Source organism: Eleutherodactylus coqui, chromosome 1 (genome assembly GCF_035609145.1).
Source record: "Eleutherodactylus coqui strain aEleCoq1 chromosome 1, aEleCoq1.hap1, whole genome shotgun sequence".
Taxonomy (NCBI): domain Eukaryota; kingdom Metazoa; phylum Chordata; class Amphibia; order Anura; family Eleutherodactylidae; genus Eleutherodactylus; species Eleutherodactylus coqui.
This window is the reverse complement of record NC_089837.1, coordinates 360196421-360218030: the sequence shown is the minus strand read 5'-3', so window position 1 is coordinate 360218030 and position 21610 is coordinate 360196421. Positions and strand designations below refer to the sequence as shown.

The 21610-nt window shown below is 44.1% G+C and overlaps 1 protein-coding gene across 4 annotated transcripts in view; it reads left to right on the top strand.

Annotated features, from left to right (window-relative positions):
- Positions 1 to 21610, top strand: part of TBC1D8 (TBC1 domain family member 8) — a 72902-nt gene that overhangs the window by 27234 nt on the left and 24058 nt on the right. For 3 of the 4 annotated variants that reach the window (XM_066577704.1, XM_066577696.1, XM_066577689.1), the window contains exons 4-7: positions 1919 to 2037; positions 6166 to 6394; positions 9713 to 9953; positions 19408 to 19615. In XM_066577704.1, coding sequence (XP_066433801.1) covers positions 1919 to 2037; positions 6166 to 6394; positions 9713 to 9953; positions 19408 to 19615 — 797 coding nt within the window. The remainder of the gene's footprint in view (positions 1 to 1918; positions 2038 to 6165; positions 6395 to 9712; positions 9954 to 19407; positions 19616 to 21610) is intronic. The other variant, XM_066577711.1, reaches the window with a different exon arrangement.

Sequence of the window (21610 nt, the reverse complement as noted above, 5' to 3'; positions counted from 1 at the left end):
GATCATTGGTGGTGCATCGGTAATCTACGAAGTTACGTGCTGTTCTGATTGGCTAGTGCCGTTCAGATGAGCATTGTGCATAGAGTAGTGATGGGAGCGCTGCTATTATGTTGGAAGAAATGAAGAAGCAGATTGGTGACTGACCAGGGAGAAAGAATAGCATCAGATAATTTAACTTTTTTTTCCCCCCACCCCCTTTAGTCCCTAGACAAATTTCGTACTGGGACTGGAGGGTCTCTCTAAGTGGCATTTTGTGCTAGTGTGTGTTTCCTTTTGGGGTTTTTTCTTCTTGAATGCTAAATGATTCTAACATTCACAAAGTGCATTCGAGTTCTAAAGTCTCCAACTTTTTTTTTCTAAAGCACTAATTACCTACTTCTTCCCCCAGAAATTTTGTCACTTCTTAAGATAATGTTCCTCTTTACAAACACATTTTTCACAATGGTGACGCCATGACTGCATGACCACTGCAAATGCTTTTTAAGAGGTCTACTTTACCCACTGGAAAATTGCTGATGCAAGTGAGTCACAACTGAAAAATGGTTGACCACGGAGAGCATCCTTCATTCTTGGAAAAGGCAAAAATCGCTAGGTGCAGGGTCAGGTGAGTAATAAGTATGAAAAACCACTTCATAGTTGTCGTCCTGCAGAAACGCCTAAATAAGGGCCACAGTATTAGTGTACCTTGTCCCCACCGGAAGCTAGGGGTTTGACATGGCTTGGATGGAGGAACACCCCTGTCACACCCATAGCTCCCCATTGGCTGTGGAGCGTAGATTGGGTTCCCCACATGCCGCAGGTGTCCCTGCTCCGCCGCTCACACAATTCCCACAGCATGTCTGCCTCTGCTCCCAGTGTTCCCATCAGTGCTCCTCTGCTTTCCCAGTTTCCCCACATGCCGCAGGTGTGCCTCCTGTTTCACCTCCGTCGCTCACAGTTCCCTGGAGGCTGCTGTCCAGTGGCGTCTTCAACCTCCCGAACCCCATTGCCATCACATTTTCCAGAAAGCTGTCCTGTGGCGTCAACTATCTGCCAACCCCGCTGCTGTAATTTCGTCCGGAAGCTCCAGGGGCTACTGACCCCGACGCTGCAGTCACAGAATGCTTCCCCCTTGCGCGCTGTGCCCGATTATAGCTCCGTCCCCGCAGGAGTGTTGTCAGTTAACTTTTGCAGCACCCACTTTCTGCATCTTCAGGTCACATCCTATGAAAATGTCAACTTTGCAGGCTATCTCTGCCACAATCTGTGGTCCTCCATAACCACTTGCTCTGCCCATGCAGTCATGTTGTTCGAACGGATGCTGTACAGCCGAGGCTCCTTTCATTCATTTTCACACAACACTTGGCCTTCTTTGAACGATTGCACCTATGAATGCACATTTTTCACTTTGTATGGAAACCGCTTCTACCTCCAGCCGCTGTCACACGGGTTCTGTGTACTGGATAATGCTGCCTTCTATCTCGCTCATCCCTGAAGATTGCCCCGCATCTTCTCAAATATGTACCATGTTCCTATCTGCTACTATTCCCAAGAGAAACAAATTAGGAGACCTTAGAACTTGAATGCACCGTGCAGTGTTGTGGGGTTTTCTTCTTTTATGCCTCCACCTTTTTTTTATAAATGGCGTGATGTGCTTTTATCAAGATTTTCCTGTTTTTCAAAACTCTTAGCCAGCTGGCTGTCTCTTTTAGTAAGGAGAATGGAAGGGACACAACTGCTATTCCTATGGAAGTATTGGTGTAGACGGTTCTTACTAGACTGAATCTACATGATTTATTATGAACCAGATGTACACTTTGTTCTGTTTTAAAGGGGCTGCAAATAAGTGACAGATTTTTTAGCTTATAAACTGGGTGTCTTTTAATTCTATAGACCTTCCATAGACTGCAGGAATACAGTGTACATTCTATTTCACCAGGAGCCACCATGAAAGAGATTCTCCAGCACTGGGAATGGTTAGAACAAAACTTGCTTCACACTCTTTCAGTGTTTGATAACAAAGAGGACATAGCTAACTTTGTAAAGGGTAAAGTTAAGGTAAGGCCTGATTACTATTCCGATGTCCATGAATAGTTTCCATGCAAATGCTGTGGCTTGGGGAATTGTCTTATTTGCCTAAATATAGCCAACCACAGACATTCGGCTTATTTCTGCTCGATATCAGTAAAATGTTGCTTGTCTTTCTAATTCCTGTTGTATCTATCTGATTCTAATTATATATTGACAGCTTCTTGTCATTGCAGTCAGTTTTTTGTGCATGTGAATCTCGCGTTGATTATATATGAGCAGTCGGTATTTCTTTTATTCCATTAAAGATATTATTTGTCATTAAATGCAGTCCATTATTTTATCCGTTTTTTGTATTTACACTAATTTTAATAGCTTCTTCCACCACCAGATATCGCAGGACTAATGTCAGGATAGCACTAGCTGTTTCTGCTGTGTAAATATTCCAAGGCGGTTATACATGTGTCCTCAGTCCTGTTCGTCTCTCTGCTCCACTGGGTTTACTGAGGGTTCCCTGGCTGGTGAGCGGCTCCTTCAGAAGCTGCAGAGTCTTCTCTAATGTCAGAAGAGAGACAGGCAGCAATGCTGTCATTGCAGTGGTGTAAGCATCTCTTCTGACAAGCCGCCAGCTCCCCGCACCATTGATCCCTCCTTGTACACAGTGCAGCAATTACCGAGGTGGACACAGAATACAAACGACAAGTGATGCTAGTCTAACAGTAGTCCTGGAATATCTGAAGACAGAAAAAAAATTTTTTTAATGAGTGTTAAAAAAAAAAAAAAAAAAAAAAAAGTTAAGAATTATGGGCGTCACTTAAAGGGGTCCGCCCTTTGGATACCCACCAATCAGCTGATTGAAGGGACTGTGGCGCTTGACCTAGCACTGTAGCCTCTTCAGCATGATCCTGTTCCTAAAAATGCCATATTACTTATAGTGGCCATTTTGAGTACTACAGGCTTGTCTTATTCTCTTTAATAAGAGCTGCCTGTAGTACCCACTGGGTGGAATTGCCACGGACCTTCTGCACGGAAATTCCGCCTGCAATTTTAATCCCAGGATTAAGCAGCAAAGCAGACGCAAAAAAAAAAATAATAAGAAAATCTATGAGTACCAAGATACTTTTTAAAACATTTTTTTTATACATGGGAATTTCATGCACTGCGGTTCCTTAATATATGCTGATTATCAGAATTGTATGTAAGAGTTCTGGTAAGGAGTACATATAAAGAAATTGCTGCGCATGCATGTTACTTATGTAAAAAAATGGGGTCTGAACATCAAAGTTACGTATATAAACAAAAGGGATGGGGTTCAACGTTCCTCAGTCCTCACAGCACCTCATGAATTATTTGCTCCCCAGTTACAGCACTGTCCACTTTGCTGTCCTGGCGTCCCCCCCCCCCCCCCCCCCCCACCTTCCCACATAGCTCCCCATCAGGTATTAGAACCTCCATTCAAGTGTTCAGTTTTCTGCAATAAATTATCCTTTTGCTCTGATATTGTAATCACTTATATCAATGTTACAATCACACATAAAGGCTGGGTTCACACAGGGCGGATTTGCCGTAGCTTTTGGCCGCGGCAAATCCGCCCACGGCCGCTAATCTCGGGATTAGCCAGCCATGTGGACGAGATTTCTCAGAAATCTCGTCCACACGGGACGACCAATCCGCTGCGGTAAGTCCAGCTGAAACCGCGGCTGCGGCCGCCGCAGCCGCGGTTTCAGAAGATGCAGCATGTCTATTTACCTTTCCTTTTTTGTTTATTTTCGTCGCGGCCGCGCTCTCCTCTATGGGAGCGCCGGCCGCAACGGAAAAGCAAGCGGCCAGGCCGCTTTAAAGCCGCTGCGACGCTTTAAAGCAGCCGCGGTTTAAGCCGCGGCGGTTCTCCCGGCGGAAATCTCGCGGTTTTTGCTGCGGCCAAACCGCGAGATTTCCGACGGGAATCCGCCCTGTGTGTACCCAGCCTTACACAGGCAGACTCTGTGTTCTCTTGTGCGATGATGAGTCTGGATACAGTACAGTATTTAAACCTGATTGGATGAGGCTTGGACAATTTGTGCTATGTTTGATTTTTGTATTGTAGCCTGGCTCATCTGTGCACATTATACTGTCCCACTTCACAGCCTCTTTCTCACCTCATATACTGTCCAGCTGCTACTTGCACTCAGATATTAGCCTGCTCATGTTCCCTTCAGTGTTGTTCTTGCACAGTGACCCTTTCCACCACCCGCTATGCACAGAATTGTAACACAGCCCCACTCTCCCATATGGGCCCATGCTGCACTTCGCTGCACAGTGGGTGGCCGGGACGCCACTGTGCAAGTAATACTTAGAAGGGAACACAGTGCTAAATTGGGCTCTGCAGACTGTATAAATGATTACAGGCTATTAAATCCAGTGACACACAGGTGGCCTCTACTCTGATTGTACATGTTCCCTTTCCTTTTCTTCCTAATCCAGCCCAGACCATTATTATGACACCTCCTGAAGACAGTTGAAATCCCTTTAATGTGTGACTCGCATTGCTGTTCACTTCTCAAGTGAAGTGTTTCTCATTACCAGATAAGACCTGTTTAGATGCCAAGAAGCTCCTGCGTAATACCCTGGTCTGTTAGTCCATACTCTTTCTCACACAGACTACTCCCCCGTGCCAGCCGTTTTATAATGCAGACTGCTCACTGCGCCACCCTCTTCTATTACGTACACTGTCTATGAGGGCAAGGACCTTTTGGAAGCAGTTTCCAATGTCCTTGTCTTTTACATAGACTGCTTCACACATACCGACTGCTACCTTGTGCCTCCCGCTTACACAGACTGGTCTTCTTGTCCCCTCTTTCTCACATACTGTTCCAAATGGTTTGTGTCTCTCTCACACAGACTGCTTTCTTCGCTCCCCACTCTTAAGGCCCATTTAGACACAATGATGATTGCTCAAAATTTGCTCAAAAGCCATCTTTTGAGTGATATTCGCTGCGTCTAAACACGCGGCCATCGTGCACTTTTCGTGCACTATTCGTTTTCATCACTGACTTCAAGCCTGCTTAAAATCAGCAATGTGTCTTGTTAGCGCCGCACGCTGAGTTCTCAGTGGGATAGCGCTGATAGTAATCTTTTAACTGCTATCCCATTCAAGAACAATGGAGCTGAATGCAGGTAACAGACCTTCAGCTGTTACCTGCATTCAGCGAAAGGCTTCATTTGCATGCTAATAAACTCTTAAATAGCTTAGTAGCCACTTAAGAGTTTACGCAAAATGATCGCACAAAACTGTCACTCAAACTGACGTTTGAGCGATCATTGCGTCTAAAAGGGCCTTTAGATTGCTCCCCCTGATTTCCTCTTCTGTCACATAGACTGCTACGTCTCCTTACTAATCCCCTCATTACCTTTGACCACAAAGAGCAACAACATCCTCTCCTCCCCTGGCTGCAGGACTGTTGTCAGGTGAATCTGATGTCACCAAGTGGCCTACTCTTATAGCTGCGGTTGTACTGCAATTTTGTGCAAAGTGCAGCACTTCCATAGAACCAAATCTTTGTAGCTGTTAATTTTCAGCAGTTTTGCTGTGATGTCGCTACACAAATTGCATAAGTCTGCCTGTCCACGGGTGTTGCAATATCCCCCACGGGAGCTGCTGCCCGGGACCAGGAGCCAGCAGACGGATCTCTACGGTGAGCCTATCTGACAGGCTCACCGTGGAGAATCGCGGCAATTTGCAGCATGCTGCGATTTGCCGGCCACAAGCGGAGAATCGCTATGCTTCTCTGCTCGTGGACATAGCAACGCAATGAAAAGCGTGTACTGCGTTCCCCGCGGCCGGATTATCGCCACGGGGAACGCAATGCAAAAACGCCCGTGGACAGGAGCCCTAATACAGAAATATGCCTAGACGCACGAGACGTCTCTTCAGAGTGCCCTGCCAGCCAGGAAAAGCGCTGGTAGGCCACCATGACGCCACTGGACCCCAAAATACTTAGAATTTAGCCAAGAACTTACAACTATCTGAATACGCTTGTTATTTTAAAGGATTTGAGAAATCACTGCCCTTAAATAGGAAAACGGGTCTACTCATTCAATACTATTCTCTGCTTTTATATTCCCAACATGATGAATAAAGGAATCATGTCCCTGTTATTTTTTCTGCATTTACCACAGGGTCTTATTGCGGAAGAGACTAGTAGCAGATTGGCAGAGCAAGAGGAGGATCCTGAAAAATTCCGTGAGGGATTGGTAAAATTTGAAAGCAGATTCAACTTCCCAGAGGCTGAAAAGCTGATCACTTTTTACTCTTGCTGCTGCTGGAAAGGAAGAGTGCCACGTCAGGGTTGGCTGTACCTGAGTATCAATCACCTTTGTTTCTATTCCTTCTTTCTAGGAAAAGAATGTAAGTTGCCAAATTTCTCTGTTTTTTGTCATCCCATTTATGCCGCCCTATGTGAGGGCAATAAGTTTTAGTGGCAGACTTGCTGATTTCAGCAGCATATCTGTGAATATGATGTAGTTTTTGTTATACTGTGTTTATTTGGTGCGATGTGCTGCAACATCTGTGAGGCAGGAGTATGATGTATTCATGATTTGCAAGCTCTCCTGCTTTCTTTTAGCTCATGGGCAGTCTTCTCACTATTGGGGTGTGCATAGGGAGAAAGCTGTCAATCAGTTTCTGGAAGGCAGGGAAGCCCACCTACCATGTTCCCCATCACTCGGAGTGAATTAACACCCACTGTAATAGTAGCTTTCTCTGCTCTCTGTCCCCCTGATCATTTCGGTCTTCCAGCCTGCAGTACCTTGGGAAACAATATAAACATAGAAATCAAACACCAGAAATTCTTAATGAAAACAAACTACAAAGTTTTTATTTCCAAAAACACATTGATTAAAAAAGTGCAAAGGTGTACATTTAACTGTCTTTTCTCCAAATGAAGTAACCCAAAGTGCGGTAGTCCTATTTGGGTCATTTCTAGCCACTTTACTGTATGTATCGGCATTACTGTAGTTTTACTTGTACAGACAGGATTTATCTATGGTGTCTCAACAATGGTGCTTATTCATTCAGGTTTCTAAGAACTTCAGACCTGTGTTTAACCATTGTTGCGTAAGCCATCTTGTTCAGAAAAGTGGTAGAACTTGTTTTATATCTGGTTATTTCCTAGAAGCCTTTTATGTATAAAATAAAGAAATTTGATTTTTACAAGGTCCACAAAATCCTTGCATTGTGTTCTATCTTGCCTGCTTGTTGCATTTTCCATGAAAAGTGTTTCACAATTACCAGGTCTGGCAAATGTGACTATAGTATATTTCATGAACAAGGAGACCTCATATCCAGGATACTCTAGTACTGCTGGGAGACAACAGATTTTTGGAGATTATATAGAAAACATGTGTATTTTTAAAGAGTCACTATTATTTCAACAGTCTTTTGCATAAATAATTAGTACAGGTGAAGATAAAAAATACATACACTGCTGACGCTAATAAGGCTGGGTTCCCATTGGAGGGAAATTTCGCTGTTTGGCCACACCGAAAAACCACGAGATTTCTGCGGGATAGGCACTGCTTCAAAATCCGTGGCGGGTTTTGAAGCAGTTTGGGCGCTGGCATTCCATTGTGGCTTTCTCTCCCCATAGAGAGGAGAGGCGCCGCAACGGGCAAAAAAAATTGACATGCGGCTGCTGAAAATTCCACACCGCCGCGCCGGCTCAGCATGGCTTTGCTGCTCCGTGTGGACAAGATTTTTGCAAAATCTCGTCCACATGGCTGGCTAATCCCGGGATTAGGAGCCGCTGGGGGATTTGATGCACAGAAATTCCGCGGCAAATCCGTCCCGTGTGAGCCCAGCCTTAGGCTCATGTCCATAGGTGGGTTTGAATTGCCAAATCTGCGTAGTCTACTCGCGCGGATGATCTGCAGTTCAGGCCGCCCATAGACGATTCCGTGGGAAAGCAGGAGATTTAAAAATAAAATTAAAAATTCTCCACTGTGCATGTGTGGGGTCATGTCGGCTGGCGGGCCAGCCCACATCCACGGAGGAGATGATGGATGACCCACACGGCCACTCAGAGGATCTGGCATAGTAAGTAATGTCCTCATGCCGCGGGCAGGGTAGGATTCCGCGGTGGGGCTCCCGACCATTGAATCCTACCCGCCTGTGGACATGAGGACTAAGTGTTCTGCCGTCTCACCCCAGTTCTGCATTCACAGCTACACTGCTTTTATTACTTTTGTATAATGTCATCCATGCTGTTGCTTTGGTGGTGTGCTATAACAAAGTTAAGGGGAGCAGGACCTACTTTTCCTTGTGTGCTAATTGTGGGAGACGACATAACATTATAGCCTCTAGTTCTCCCCCCACTTTGGAACTGAGTTTTTAGAGAAAATGGATAATTAGAGATGAAGCCTTCAGAAGGGGAAACAGCTAAAGAATGTAGGATGCAAGTTATATTCTGGCCAGAAATTGCGTTATTCCTTATGAACACACACAAGCTTATTCTCAAAGGTCATCTGAAACAACAGATACACTTTAATGAAGATGTAGAAAGCAAATATAAAAATGTAATCTTAGAAATTGCTACAAACTCCAACCACAAATGCAGTATACAAACAAAGGCATGCTAGTCACAATATCCTCTTAAATAGTGCCACACACAATAAAATGGAATTGCTTCAGCCTGGTCATCTGAGCCTCAAGCCATATAATAGTCTTGATTTAGTCAAGGACTTTTCCTTTTCCCCTAAAATGCTCGACATCTAGAGATGAGCGAACGTACTCAGTCCGGGTGTTTTTGGACCCGAGCACCGCTTTTTCCGAGTAACTGACTACTTGGACGAAAAGATTCGGGGGGCGCGGGAGGTTGCAGAGGGGAGTGGGGGGGGGGGGGGGAGAGAGCTCCCCACTGCTACCCCCGCTCCACCACGCCGCCCCCCGAATCTTTTTGTCCGAGTAGTCAGTTACTCAGAAAAAGAGGTGCTCGGGTCCAAAAACACCCGGACCGAGTACGTTCGCTCATCTCTATTGACATCCAAAAGTAAGGTTAAAGCTTGGCGGGATCTGTATTAGATCACCTAGATATTGGATATGATATCACTTCACGTACAATTGTGATCTTTGTTTTATAGGCACATCTTTACATTTGAAGATCTAGTTTTTTCAGGCTGGCCCTGCAGGAGGGTTTGTTTTATATAATCTTTGGTGGGGTGATCTACCTGTTCCTGGTAAAGTGTAGCAATCTAATTTTACACAGCATTTTAGAGCATTTTTAACGCACCCCATTCATTTAAATGGGTGATACAGGGTGTCAAAACATGCTGACTGTCCAAAAATAGAACATACAGTGTTCGTTTTAGCATGTTTTATAAACTCTGCATTAAAAACGCTCGTCTGAGAAGGCCCATTGAAATAAATGGAGGCTTAGTGTAGCGTTTTTAGGGGACATTAAACATTCCAATTAAACGCTGTAAAAAAACAAAACCCGCCTGTGTGAGAGTGGCATGAATAGATTATTTTAGTAAAGGTACCTGCAACCTGCTCTAGACATGCTGAGATTTTGGTATTACATTACAGATATTGGCTGCAATACCTGTAAAATGATTGGCTGATTTGTAGGGTGTTATACATAAATTTGTATCATTACTATAAAATGTGAATAAATGATCTGGATAAATTATATGCCAGCACCGTTTCATTTGATTTCTTTTTTTATTTAAGTGAAACTTGTGATCCCCTGGGTGGAGGTTCAGAAACTCGAAAGGGCATCGAATGTTCTTATGGCAGATGTCATCATGGTCTATACGCATGGCAAAGAGCGGGAGTTCTCCATGTTCCTTGATATCAATGAGGTGTTTAGAATAATGGAGCAACTAGCGGATGTAACTGTTAGGAGGCTACTAGATAATGAGGTCTTTGAACTAGACCAAAATCTTCAGCAACCAACGCAGATCACTAAGAGGTAAGTGTTTATGTAGCATAAATAGAATTTCTCATCTGGTTTAGGGACAGCATGGTATGGAGATGGGTCTAATGTACAATCATTGCCAAATAATCAGGCATCTAGAAGGAGTTGTTGGAATCGAATGAAACTTTTTATGTGATTGTAACATTGATATAAGTGATTACAGTATCAGAGCAAAAGGATAATTTATTGCAGAAAACTGAACACTTGAATGGAGGTTCTAATACCTGTTGGGCCGCTTCTAGATTAGATACAAGATGTGATATGCTGCATGATACCATATGGAACCTGTATGCTTCCATGCCTGCCCGTATCAGTCCACATTTGCTGTAACTGAACTTCCAGATGATGCAAACTCATAGGCTGTGGAAGCTGGTTACCCGGATGGTCCCATACATGTTCTATTGGTGATAAATCTGGTGACCGGGCAGCCATGGAAGTGTGACAATGTTGTGGAGACATTCCTGTGACATCCTTGTGTGTGCGGCCGAGCATTATCCTGCTGGACAATGCTTCTTGAAAACCGCCATGAGAGGAACACATGTGGCTGCAGGATGTCCTGAACATATCACTGAGCTGCCATTGTCCCTCGTACCACTACTAGGGGTGTTGTATGCGATGGACTGCCAGTCTTTCACACCATCAGTGCGTGCAGTGTGCTGCTTCACAGCAAAGGCAAGAATGAGGAGCTCTTCCCTTATGTCTCCAGCCACAAACATGGCGGTCGTCAGTGCCTAAACTACATCTCTATTCATCACTGAAAGCGGCCTGGTTCCACTCTGCAGCAGTCCAGTTTTGTCGTTTGACACTGCAAAAGGTGGCTTTGATGAGTGTCAAAGACGACACATGTAATGGAAGCTGTGAGACCAGATGTTCTCTAGCCAAGGGCCTGGAAATGGTTCAGACAGACACAGGGGCGAATACCGATGGTGTCACCTGTCTCTCTGGATGGAGGACAACAAAACAGTTGGGGCTACTCATGCTGGTAGGACGATCAGACCATCTTCTCTACTGATGGTCTATTGAGGGTGTCCTAAACTCAGTTGCCTGGTCTGCATACCTCACGCATCCACTGGTCCCAACACCTCCTAACAGTCTGGTCAGAACGACCCAGATGGTGGGCAATTTGTCGATACGACCATCCAGCTTCTTGCAATCCAAATTCTATCCCTCTCAAAATAGAGGCGTCTAGTGGTTAACAATCTCTACACAAGCAGAAAAAGGGATCACTACACACAAGCGGCCTCTGAGAGCCTTTTTACAGACCGAGAGTAGAACCACTTTTAGGGTGGCAAAACCGTTCATTTAATCATGCCACAATTCTAATTGGTGGATCTCTGAGATGCAACTGCTTGCTGAGTTTTGCAGCAAGATAACTCCTTCTAGGTACTTGAGTGTACTATTAGCCAAAGTGTCACAAACCAATAGAGCACCATTTGACAAATGGCCTATTCTCAATGAATCCAGCAGGTGCATCGAATCCTCTGTTTTTCTCTATATAGTGTGAATTAAAACGTTCAATTACATTGCCTTTTTCTATTTACTGTGAAGGATTTCTGTTCTGCACAATTGCCAGTAATTGCCTTTTACTGTAAATATTCATACTGACAGAGTTGCTACGTTGTAGTCAAGTACAAAGTTCAGTTAATTGTCTATTATTCTGCAACTTCATAAATGTTATGTTTTATATATCAGAAATATGCAACTTACAAAGGCGCTCCTTATTGTTTATAAATCTTGGCTTTCTAGAAGCGTATATAGTAAATCGGTGCTCTAGAACGATCGGGAATTGATCAATTGTTATCATTTCTTCTTGACCTTGAAGTATATGCTCTTGGATTCTTCTTCTTTTCAGTCTGTCGCAGGAACTTTCAGTGTATTGTGCTTCCTGGCAGTCCAAATCTGTACACACATATAAATATTTAATGAATCAATCCTTATTAGTCATTAAACATTATTGTTCAGACTCTGCTCATGAGTACATAATAATTATGGCTAATAGGCATCCTGCTGCTTATTGACTTTCCATCCTTTAGTTTAGTTTTTTTTTCCTTTTATCTCGGACTGATATTGCATGATACATCTGGGTTAGGCTTTGTAAATGGATTACAGTGGTATAATGAAATTTGCTGTGAAACATTGCACTAATGCTTGATGGTTTGTAATATGCTGTGCACGTTATTAACATTTTCCATCCTGTAAAGCTGTTGTTTGACATCTTTTAATAAATTAAAGGCTATCGTTTACAAAGACTTGTACCAGTTTTAGTAAAGACAATGGTTGGAGTGATTTTGCAGCCTAATGGAGTTCTTGTAGAGACTGTCTTTGATCCTGATCAACTACAGAGCAAGTTGACAAATAATAAGGCTACTAAAGAGGGGCTATTGTGACCATTGACAGTGGGAGTGCTGCGTTGACTACTGTTGAAGTGGGAACGCTGTTCAGGACTACTACTGAAGAGGGAGAGCTCTGCTTTGGGTACTATTGAAGATATGAGTTCTACTGGTAAAGTTAGGACGTCCTGCCGTACAGTAACTATAGATGCAAGGAAGTTGTTGGGAACTAAACTTTGTGTCTAGTATTGCGAAGATATGGGGAACTATAGGGAAGTTGGGGTGGGAGGTTACTGGGTAACTTTTGGGGAGGATGTTGTGACAACTGGAATAGCAGGATATTAACTCGTATTTTACAGTATTCGTGTCGAATTTTGTACAAAATGGACGATGATTCACAAAGTATGTACCAATTGAAAGCATTTACTATTTTAGTTTAATATTTTTAATATGTTGGGCTAGAATGTGAATATGTGAATTTTTTTATACAGCGGTAAATGTTGAGTTTTTGGCAGATGGGAAAAAAAGATATGCCAAGTATACTGGATCAGGGATATGGGTGAGCCCATAATGTCATAGACCAATCTAATCGTCTGAGCAAAAAGCCCTGAATCTGAGGACATGGTTAAGTAGGGTGATAGAAAGTACCAAACTCTTGAGCACGTTTGGGACACAACGTCTTCTCTTCAGGGCAGTATATAGCTACGCATGCTGTAGACACACACCTGGTGTAAAATATACAATTGGGTAGCATACTTAGGGTAACTGGGGAATACTTGAATTGAAACCTCTAGGACGTCTTCCTATTCGGAGAGTTCCATAGTCTCGCTGCTCTCACAGTAAAGAAACACTCTTTTGTGTTGGTGTAGAAACCTTCTTTCCTCTAGACGCAGAGGATGCCCTCTTGTTACAGTCACAGTCCTGGGTGTAAACAGATGATGGGAGAGATCTCTGTATTGCCCCCTGATATATTTATACATAGTTATTAGTTCGCCCCTCAGCCGTCTTTTTTTCCAACCTATATAATCCCAATTTTGATAACCTCTCTGGGTATTGTAGACCACCCATTTTTTGTTTTTTACTTTAGTTGCCCGCCTTTGTACCCGCTCAAGCTCCGACATGTCCTCCTTGAATACCGGGGCTCAAAACTGTACACCATATTCCCTGTGTGGTCTGACCAGTGACTTGTAAAGGTGCCTTCATATGGGCGATAAAATCGCACGATTTTTGTGCGATGCAAGAGTGAGTAAAAACGCAGAATTATGAAACCAGTGATTTTTCAATGGTGTCCTTCACATTTGTGACGTTTTCATTTATGTGATGATGCAAGAAAAAAAACTTGCATGTCCTGTCTTTCTGCATTTTGCGTTTTTGTTTTTTTTAAAAATTATCTCCCATGTTTCACTATGAAAACTGATTTTTTTTATGGCACCGCAAAGCACAAACTTGCATTTTTTTTTTATTTTTTTTTAATGCAATGCGTTTTCAACATTAGAAAGTCCTAAAAAATCGCGGCAAAATCACGTGGAAAAAAAACACAATCGCAAGTAGCAGCGATGTTTTTGTCCCTAGACCTCTTTTGATGCACCCCATGATTCTATTTGCCTTGGCAGCAGCTACCTAACACTAGTAATCTCCAGTTAGGCTGGGCTCACACATGACGGAATCCCGGTGGAAATCTCGCGATTTGGCCGCAGCGAAAAACCGCGAGATTTCCGCTGGGAAAAGCGCTGCTTCAAATCCCACGGTACTTAGAGGAGAGCACGGCTTCAGCGGAAGAAGGAAAAAAATGAACATGCTGCGTCAGGTGAATCCGATTTCTGAAATTCTCGTCCACATGGCTGGCTAATCCCGGAATTAGCGGCCGCTGGGAAATTCTGGCAAATCCGCCCAGTGTGAACCCAGCCTTAAGCTTACAGTTAGAGGGGTTCTGACATCAAAAAAAAAAAATTGTACTCACCTTGCCTGGCCTGGCCCGATCGCCAGGCATGTCCCCTCCAGCCAGCATCTTCTTCTGTGCCTTTAAAGCAGAGCAGGAGCAGTCAAAAAGACCACTTCCTGCTCTGGTCCGTCCGTCAGGCACTTCCGAGGTGAACAGACGGACCGCCCACAGCAAGCACGTCACAAGCAGTGCTTGCTGTGGGCGGCCCGTCCGTCCTGCTGAACTCTGGAGTGCTGCGCATGCGCAGTGGAGACGCAGCCTGTCCTGACTCCTGTCAGAGGGCACCTCTCCACTGCGCATGCGCGCGATCCCGGAGCGGCGCGGCTCGTGCAGACAGAAGAGGAGGAACAGCGCCTGCCGGGAGATGACCCCCCCCCCCCCCCCCCCCCCCGATGTCAACAACAACAGAAGAACAGGTAAGTGTTATCTTTTTATGCTTTAGCAGCCATTAAACCATGGGTTCCCTGGGTCCATTAGGCAGACCAGGGAACAATGGCTGCTAAAGCATAAAAACATTATTTGTGTCAGAACCCCTTTAACTAAAATTTTCAGTCCTTTTCCATGTCAGTGTTTCCCATTTAGTGTGTAATGGTGACATGTATTTCCTCTGCCCATGTGCAGAACCTTACATTTATCAGTGTTAAATCTCATTTGCTTTTTTTGCCATTTGCCTCATTTGCCAAGCCTCCAACTTATCTAGATCTTCTTGCAATCTCCTTGCGTCCTCTCTAGTGTTAATTTCTTACATAGTTTTGTGTCATCTGCAAATATTGATATTTTACTGCACAATCCTTCTACCAGGTCATTAATAAATATATTAATAAAAATAAATCCCAATACTGCTCCCTGTGGTACCCCACTAGTAACAGTGACCCAGAGTACGTACCATTTATAACCCCCTCTTCTTCCTATCACTGAGCCAGTTACTTACCCACTTACACACATTCTCGCCCAGACCAAGCATTCTCATTTTATATACCAACCTTTTATGCGGCACAGTATCAAACGCTTTGGAAAAGGCCAGATACACAAGAACCAGTCCTCAGTCCAGTCTAGAACTTACCTCCTCATAGAAGCTGATCAGGTTGGTTTGACAGAAGCGATCTCTCACAAACCCATGTTGATACGGAGTTATACAGCTATTTTCCTTGTGGCACTCCAGGAAGCATCTCTTAGAAACACTTCAAACATTTTACTCACAATAGAGGTAAGACTTACCGGCCTGTAGTTTCCAGGTTCACTTTTGATCCCTTTTTGAATGTTGCCACCACATTGGCAACTACTCAGGCAAAAACTCAGGCGCTATGAAAGGCCAACACATTCCAGATGACATTCACTGGACATTTGAAGAAAAACTTATAAAACTGTCTAAAATGAAAACTTGTCTTTGTTGCCATAGCAACCAATCACAGAGCAGCCTTCATTTCAAAGGCAGAATATGAAATGAAAATTTGTTTCATAAATCTCTCCCTTGATTTTTTAAAAAAAATTTTTATTTTTAAGTGCAGCAATCGCTCTTCAACCACGTTGTGTGGATCCAGCCCTGGAATGCATCGTTCTGGCTCCTAGACCTGATGAAGATTTCTCCATACCCCACATAGTTATTTCACCTCACATTTGTGAATCTGATTTGGATGTGGCTATAAGATGGAGAATAGTACAGTTTACTCCCTCAATCTAAGGGCTTACAATAGTATAATGCAAATGTAGGTCAGTGGGTGCCGGTGAGTTGGTTTTATCTCTAACGCTGACCAATGCCATTGCTGAAACTTGTCAGCTATAAGGAAGCTCAGTATCTTTATGGCCCTGCGGACTTCTGCTTTCACTGGCATTTCCTAGAACAGAACTGTATTTTTCTTATGACTTTTGGATGCGATAACTGTATATTGCCTCATGTCCTTCGTAAAACAAGGAAGCCGTGTCTCTAGCTTTTAGTCTATTTATAATCTGTCTTTTTTTCTCAGGGGTTCTTTGGGTTCCAGTAAATGGTGTTTGGGTTGGGAGGGCAGATGGTAATTTTCTTCATTAATTTCCAATTGTTCTGCTGTGGAGGATCACTACACCATGATGTGTACACAGTATACGCACGCCACAAACACGGTAAATCCTCACTTTCACAGACATGCACATAGAAGATTTATTATTGTGGGTACAACAACTTCAGAGCAGAGCGGTCACTGTTTATAATGTGCAGCTAAATAAGGAAGGAAATGCAGTTTGCTTAAAGGGGCTTCCCGAGCACAAAGTGGAAATTCTGAAAAGGCTTAAATCTAGGAGGTACAGCTAGTAGCGGCTACCTGTATGTTTTATCTGGACCTTCTTCTTTTCCCATGTAGCCGCTGATCTGCCGCTGTATGTACATGCATCACTTCTGCAGTAAGCATAGCAGACTGTCACCTACAACTGCCAGCATGCATAGAGCTGGTCTCCTGCCCAGGGCTGTAGCTCCGCCCCCAGCTCACAGGTCCTACAACTTACTAGCACCAACCTTCCTCTAGCCGCCTGCAGACGGCCGGGTTAGATCCCGCTGCGAGAATTCTCGCAGCAGGATGCGGACCCGTGCCCCTGCACAGCCCTGCGGCTCAACAGATCCCGGCATCTCCGAAGCTCTGTGATGTGCCAGCTGCTGCCCAGCGGGCGCGTCGAGAGTGACATTTCTGTGTGGGCCTCTGCAAGACCCGCACAGAAATAGATCATGCCACAATTTGTTTCCGCGCGTGTCTTCACGTGGACAAATCGCAGCTGTGTGCATAGGATTGCGTTTTGCAATGCAATCCTATGCTGGCGGGCACAGGCAGAAATCCCGCCGCAAAATTTCTGCCCATGTGCAGGGGGCCTCTCACTGAGGGAGCGAGAGAGCCTGCTGAAGCCGACAGACAGGAGCTTCCAGCACTCTGAACTGTACATCAGCAATACAGCCCAGAGCTTCCACCCCTGTCCTCCCATCATGCACTGCTCACAGGATGTTGGAGGCTATGGACGGGAGGCAGTAACAAATGCGGACAAGATGTCAGAGGGAGTGGAGGTATTTTTCAGGCGGAGGGTCGCTTAACATAGAAAATGAAGAAAGTGGATAGATCAGGTTCAAGTGAACCTACCTACAAAATGACATATTGTGATGATGTATATTTTTAAATGTTAGGCTGCCTGTCCACGGCACTGACAGAATATCGCTAGTGGGGGAGGAGGGGGAGCACTGACAGGTCTCCACGGTGAGCCTATCTAATAGATTAGCTCACCACAGAGAATCACGGCAAATCACAGCATGCCGCGATTTGAATGCCGCGAGTGGAGAATTGCTATGATTCTCCGCTCGTGGATGTCGGGCTACGCTTTCCAAAGTTAGCCTATGAAAAACGTTGACTGCGTTACCCATCGCTACAGATAACACAGTGACATATCGCCCGTGGACAGGAGGCCTTAGTCTGTGCCCAGAATACCCCTTTAAGGGCAGCCTATACACATTTCATACAGTTATGAGAGAGTAACAGTTGTTCATGTGACGTCTTTCAGAATGCACATAAGGAATAACACTGTATCCGACTAGTTTATGATTTGTATCTGGTGTTTATCACCAGTTAGCTCTCGCTGTAGGCTCTATTTCTAATTTATGAGTTTTTACTGAGCTGGTGGGTGGAGATAGGCTGCTATGATGTCTTCTATCCACTACACGCATAGGGAAGAGGAATATCCACTTCCCTATCTCTCTGTAGGACACACTCAGAAGCAGCAACTTGGAGCATATTCTATAGCGGAACTGAGCAGTGTAGATGTGCACCCAGCATTCTTGGGAAATAAACCCTTGCTAGACATTGCAACTGTTTCTGTGTCTCTCATAGCCTTGCTCCTTCCTCTTCCTCCTGCCCTCTCCTCTCCACAGACCTCTGAGGGCTGCAGTTTGTAACCTGACTTCTCAATGAGCTACTTTCCCATCTTCAATTAAGACATATTTTACCAGTGAATTTAGGTTAAGTGATCACTGCAAAAGGCAAGGGGAGCAGAAGGGTATGTAAGGGTGTTTTCACACAAGTGTAATATTTCAGCAATCAAAATACTAACTACCACCTGTTCGTCTGCCAGTGAGTGAGATACATACTCTGCCCCGAGCACATGACGGTGACGTCATCACAGGTCCTACATCCTGAGTAAGTTACATGCTCCGCTCCTGATGCCATGATGGTGACCTCATCACAGGTCCTTTAAGCACAGGGCTGCTGTCTGGCTAGGTGGTCGTTTAGTATTCCATAGCAACTGAGGCCACAGGGGGTTTGTAGGGGATGTAGTCCGCCCATAATCTGCACAGGAATGAAGGTCTGTAATGACATCACCATCGTGTAATCAGGGGTGGAGCATGACTGTGACGCCATCACAGTTCCTTCATCCCGAGTGGTGTGCTGCTTGTGATCCCTGTTGTATGGGATGAAGAATGTATGTAGCAGAGCTGTATGTGATGTACATGTGGCAGTGCTTTTTGTGTGACGTGCATGTAGTAGAGCTGTGTGGTGCATTACACCAGCAAAAACACTGGTACTATAATTTCCTAATAATTACTAGTCTTTAGGAGAAGATGAGAAAATTCCACACCAAAATCCACATGTGTCCCATGGCTTTAATGGTGCTTGTCAGGGTTTAGTTATAATAATAGGAATCACAACCAGGCAATTATATGAAGCTTTGCTGTGAATGTGTCCTTAATTGTATTTTCTTGGACATTATATTTGACTATTAATCAGTGATAGTAACAGGGGAGGCCAATGAAACCTAATTAACTCTTTGGCTATGTTCACATCTGTGTTGGGAACCTATCTTTGTAGATTCCATTGCAGATCTGGCACAAAATGCTGCAGTAAGAGTTCTGCATGAAGGACTCTTTCGTCATGGAAAACGCCGAACCGCTGAACGGAGACAAAACGGAAAACATTCAAGTCAATGAGGTCTGTTTGGGTCTGACATAAGACTAATCCGCTCGGCCAGGGGATTCCCATTTCTTGCTCCCATTATGGAGCGGGGAAACGGGAACCCTGAACGCAGACATGAACATAGCCTTTGTCATGCAATAATGTCGTTTGTAATGTGGATTCCTTCCAATAATCTAGGCTCACTGACCTATGTATTTTAGTTCATATAAAGAGAAAAATGTATAGAAAGTGAACAAGAATCTGGTTTGTTTTCAAAGGGATCTAGAAGCAAGATCACAGAAGGAATTTTTCCGAGCCATGTTTAAGCTACCGAGAATCGAGAGGTTGCATGATGTTGTGGACTGTTCTCTATGGACCCCCTTCAGCCGATGCCATACACCGGGCAGGATGTATACTTCTGACAGCTATCTCTGCTTTGCCAGTAAGGAAGACGGAGTATGTAATGTTATTCTACCACTCAAAGAGGTAGGACTTTGATCACTTTGCTATTTATTTATTTTTTTTAGTTGGATGCAGGTTGGAGTGGGTAAAACATAAACTCAAATTGACAGGCAAATAGGACTTGCCAAATGTATTATAGAGAAGGTCTTTATGAAAATTTATTTTTAATAATTTGTAATATAAGCCTTATCTTTTGTTATGTGAGGAATTACTGGTCGGCAGCAAGGCGGTGTTGGGATGATCTAAAGACATTTCTTGTTTTGACTCAATATGGTTATATGGACTTTTTGAGAGATTTGTCAGATCTAGTACAAAGGAAGGATGATTAATAGCCCATATCAACCAAGAAGATTGCTGCTTTTATATTCCAAAGGGCCTTAGAAGAATAAACTTTGGAATCTGATTTGTTGCTATGTAGACAATGCATCAATCTACCCCTTTGAAGTTCTTAAATTCAAATCGCCATCCATAGTGCTGTGTGCACCCATGCAGACACCACTTATAGAAGGCAGATCAGACATATTGATATGTACATGGTGATTTGACAGTGTTGACAGAGATCTGAACAGGAAATGTTGCCTTGGGATCCCCACAATGTAGCAGCAAGAAATCATACGCCTGATTGAAGAATGACACAGGTATGCTCGTTTGCTCAGGTAGTCAGTATAAACAAATATCATTTTTTCTTTTTTAACCCCTTCCCGCTGCAGGACATAAATTTACGTCCTGGCAGCAGGGTACTTCCCGCAACAGGACGTAAACTTACGTCCTGGGGATAGCGCGGGATCACATATGATCCCGCGCTATCCCGCAGCGGGAGCCGGCTGTCAGTCACAGCCGGCGTCCCGCTGTTAACCCCTTCCCTGCCGCCATGCAAAAAACAAGCCCTTATACGGCCGCGTCGACGGAAAAATAAAAAAGTTATGGCTTTTGAAAAATGGAAATGGAAAAATACCAAAAATCGCTTGGTCCTCAACGCCAAAATAGGCCATGTCATTAAGGGGTTAAACCAGAACATTCAGTCCGCTCTACCAGTGAATGAGAACGACATATCAATGTTTAAACTGAACAATTAGCGAACGAACCAATGATTATATTTATCTTTGCATACAATGAACAATAGGTGAAGGACCTATTATTCAATCACTGGCCGTGTTTACACCGAACGATTTATATATCACATTCAAGTGATTTATTAATTTTTTTTAAACTATAATTGTTCCATGTAAACTCACCCCTAGGGTCTTAGAAATTGGAAGCTTGGAAGGAAATTACAAAACTTAAAGGGGTTATTAAAAAATAAATAAAAAAATTCTGTACTTCCCTATTCCACCCTCGTCAGTCTACTTACCAGATCTTCACCTCACTGATCTTCTCCTGCAGTCCGGGGAGGGTCCCCTCACCTCCAGCTGGCTGATTACTCTCCTTCCTGTGAGGTTACGTACATTCACAGGCAGTCTTCTCCCTGCCAGCCAATTACGTTATGTCATGGTTCACAGGCCAGTAGGGGGAATAGCAATCTACTGCAGAGGCTGCTCATGCACACTGTCTCAGCAATAGATCAGAATTCCTTCCTAGCCAGGGAATGCTACAGCACAGGGATGTGACGTTCACTGACCTGGCCGGAAGGAATTTGAGGAATGCAGCCTTCATAACAAGATGGCCAGTATGCGGTGAGATGACCCATGGGGAGCACTGTAGAAGCTGTCACTAGGACATGTCACAGAGAGGCCTAACTACTCAAAATTTTTGCACAACAATGACATTACCAAGAATAGGACGCCCCTTAAAAATTGATGAAAAGAGCAGAAGAAAATTGGCCTGGGAGGCTGCCAAGAGGCCTACAGCCACATTAAAGGAGCTCCAGAAGTTTCTGGCAAGTGCTAGTTGTGTAGTGCATGTGACAACCATCTCCCGTATTCTTCATATGTCTGGCCTGTGGGGTAGGGTGGAAAGAGGGAAGCCTTTTCTAACAAAGTAAAACATCCATATACTTTTGGCAGACTTGATGTAGGTTTT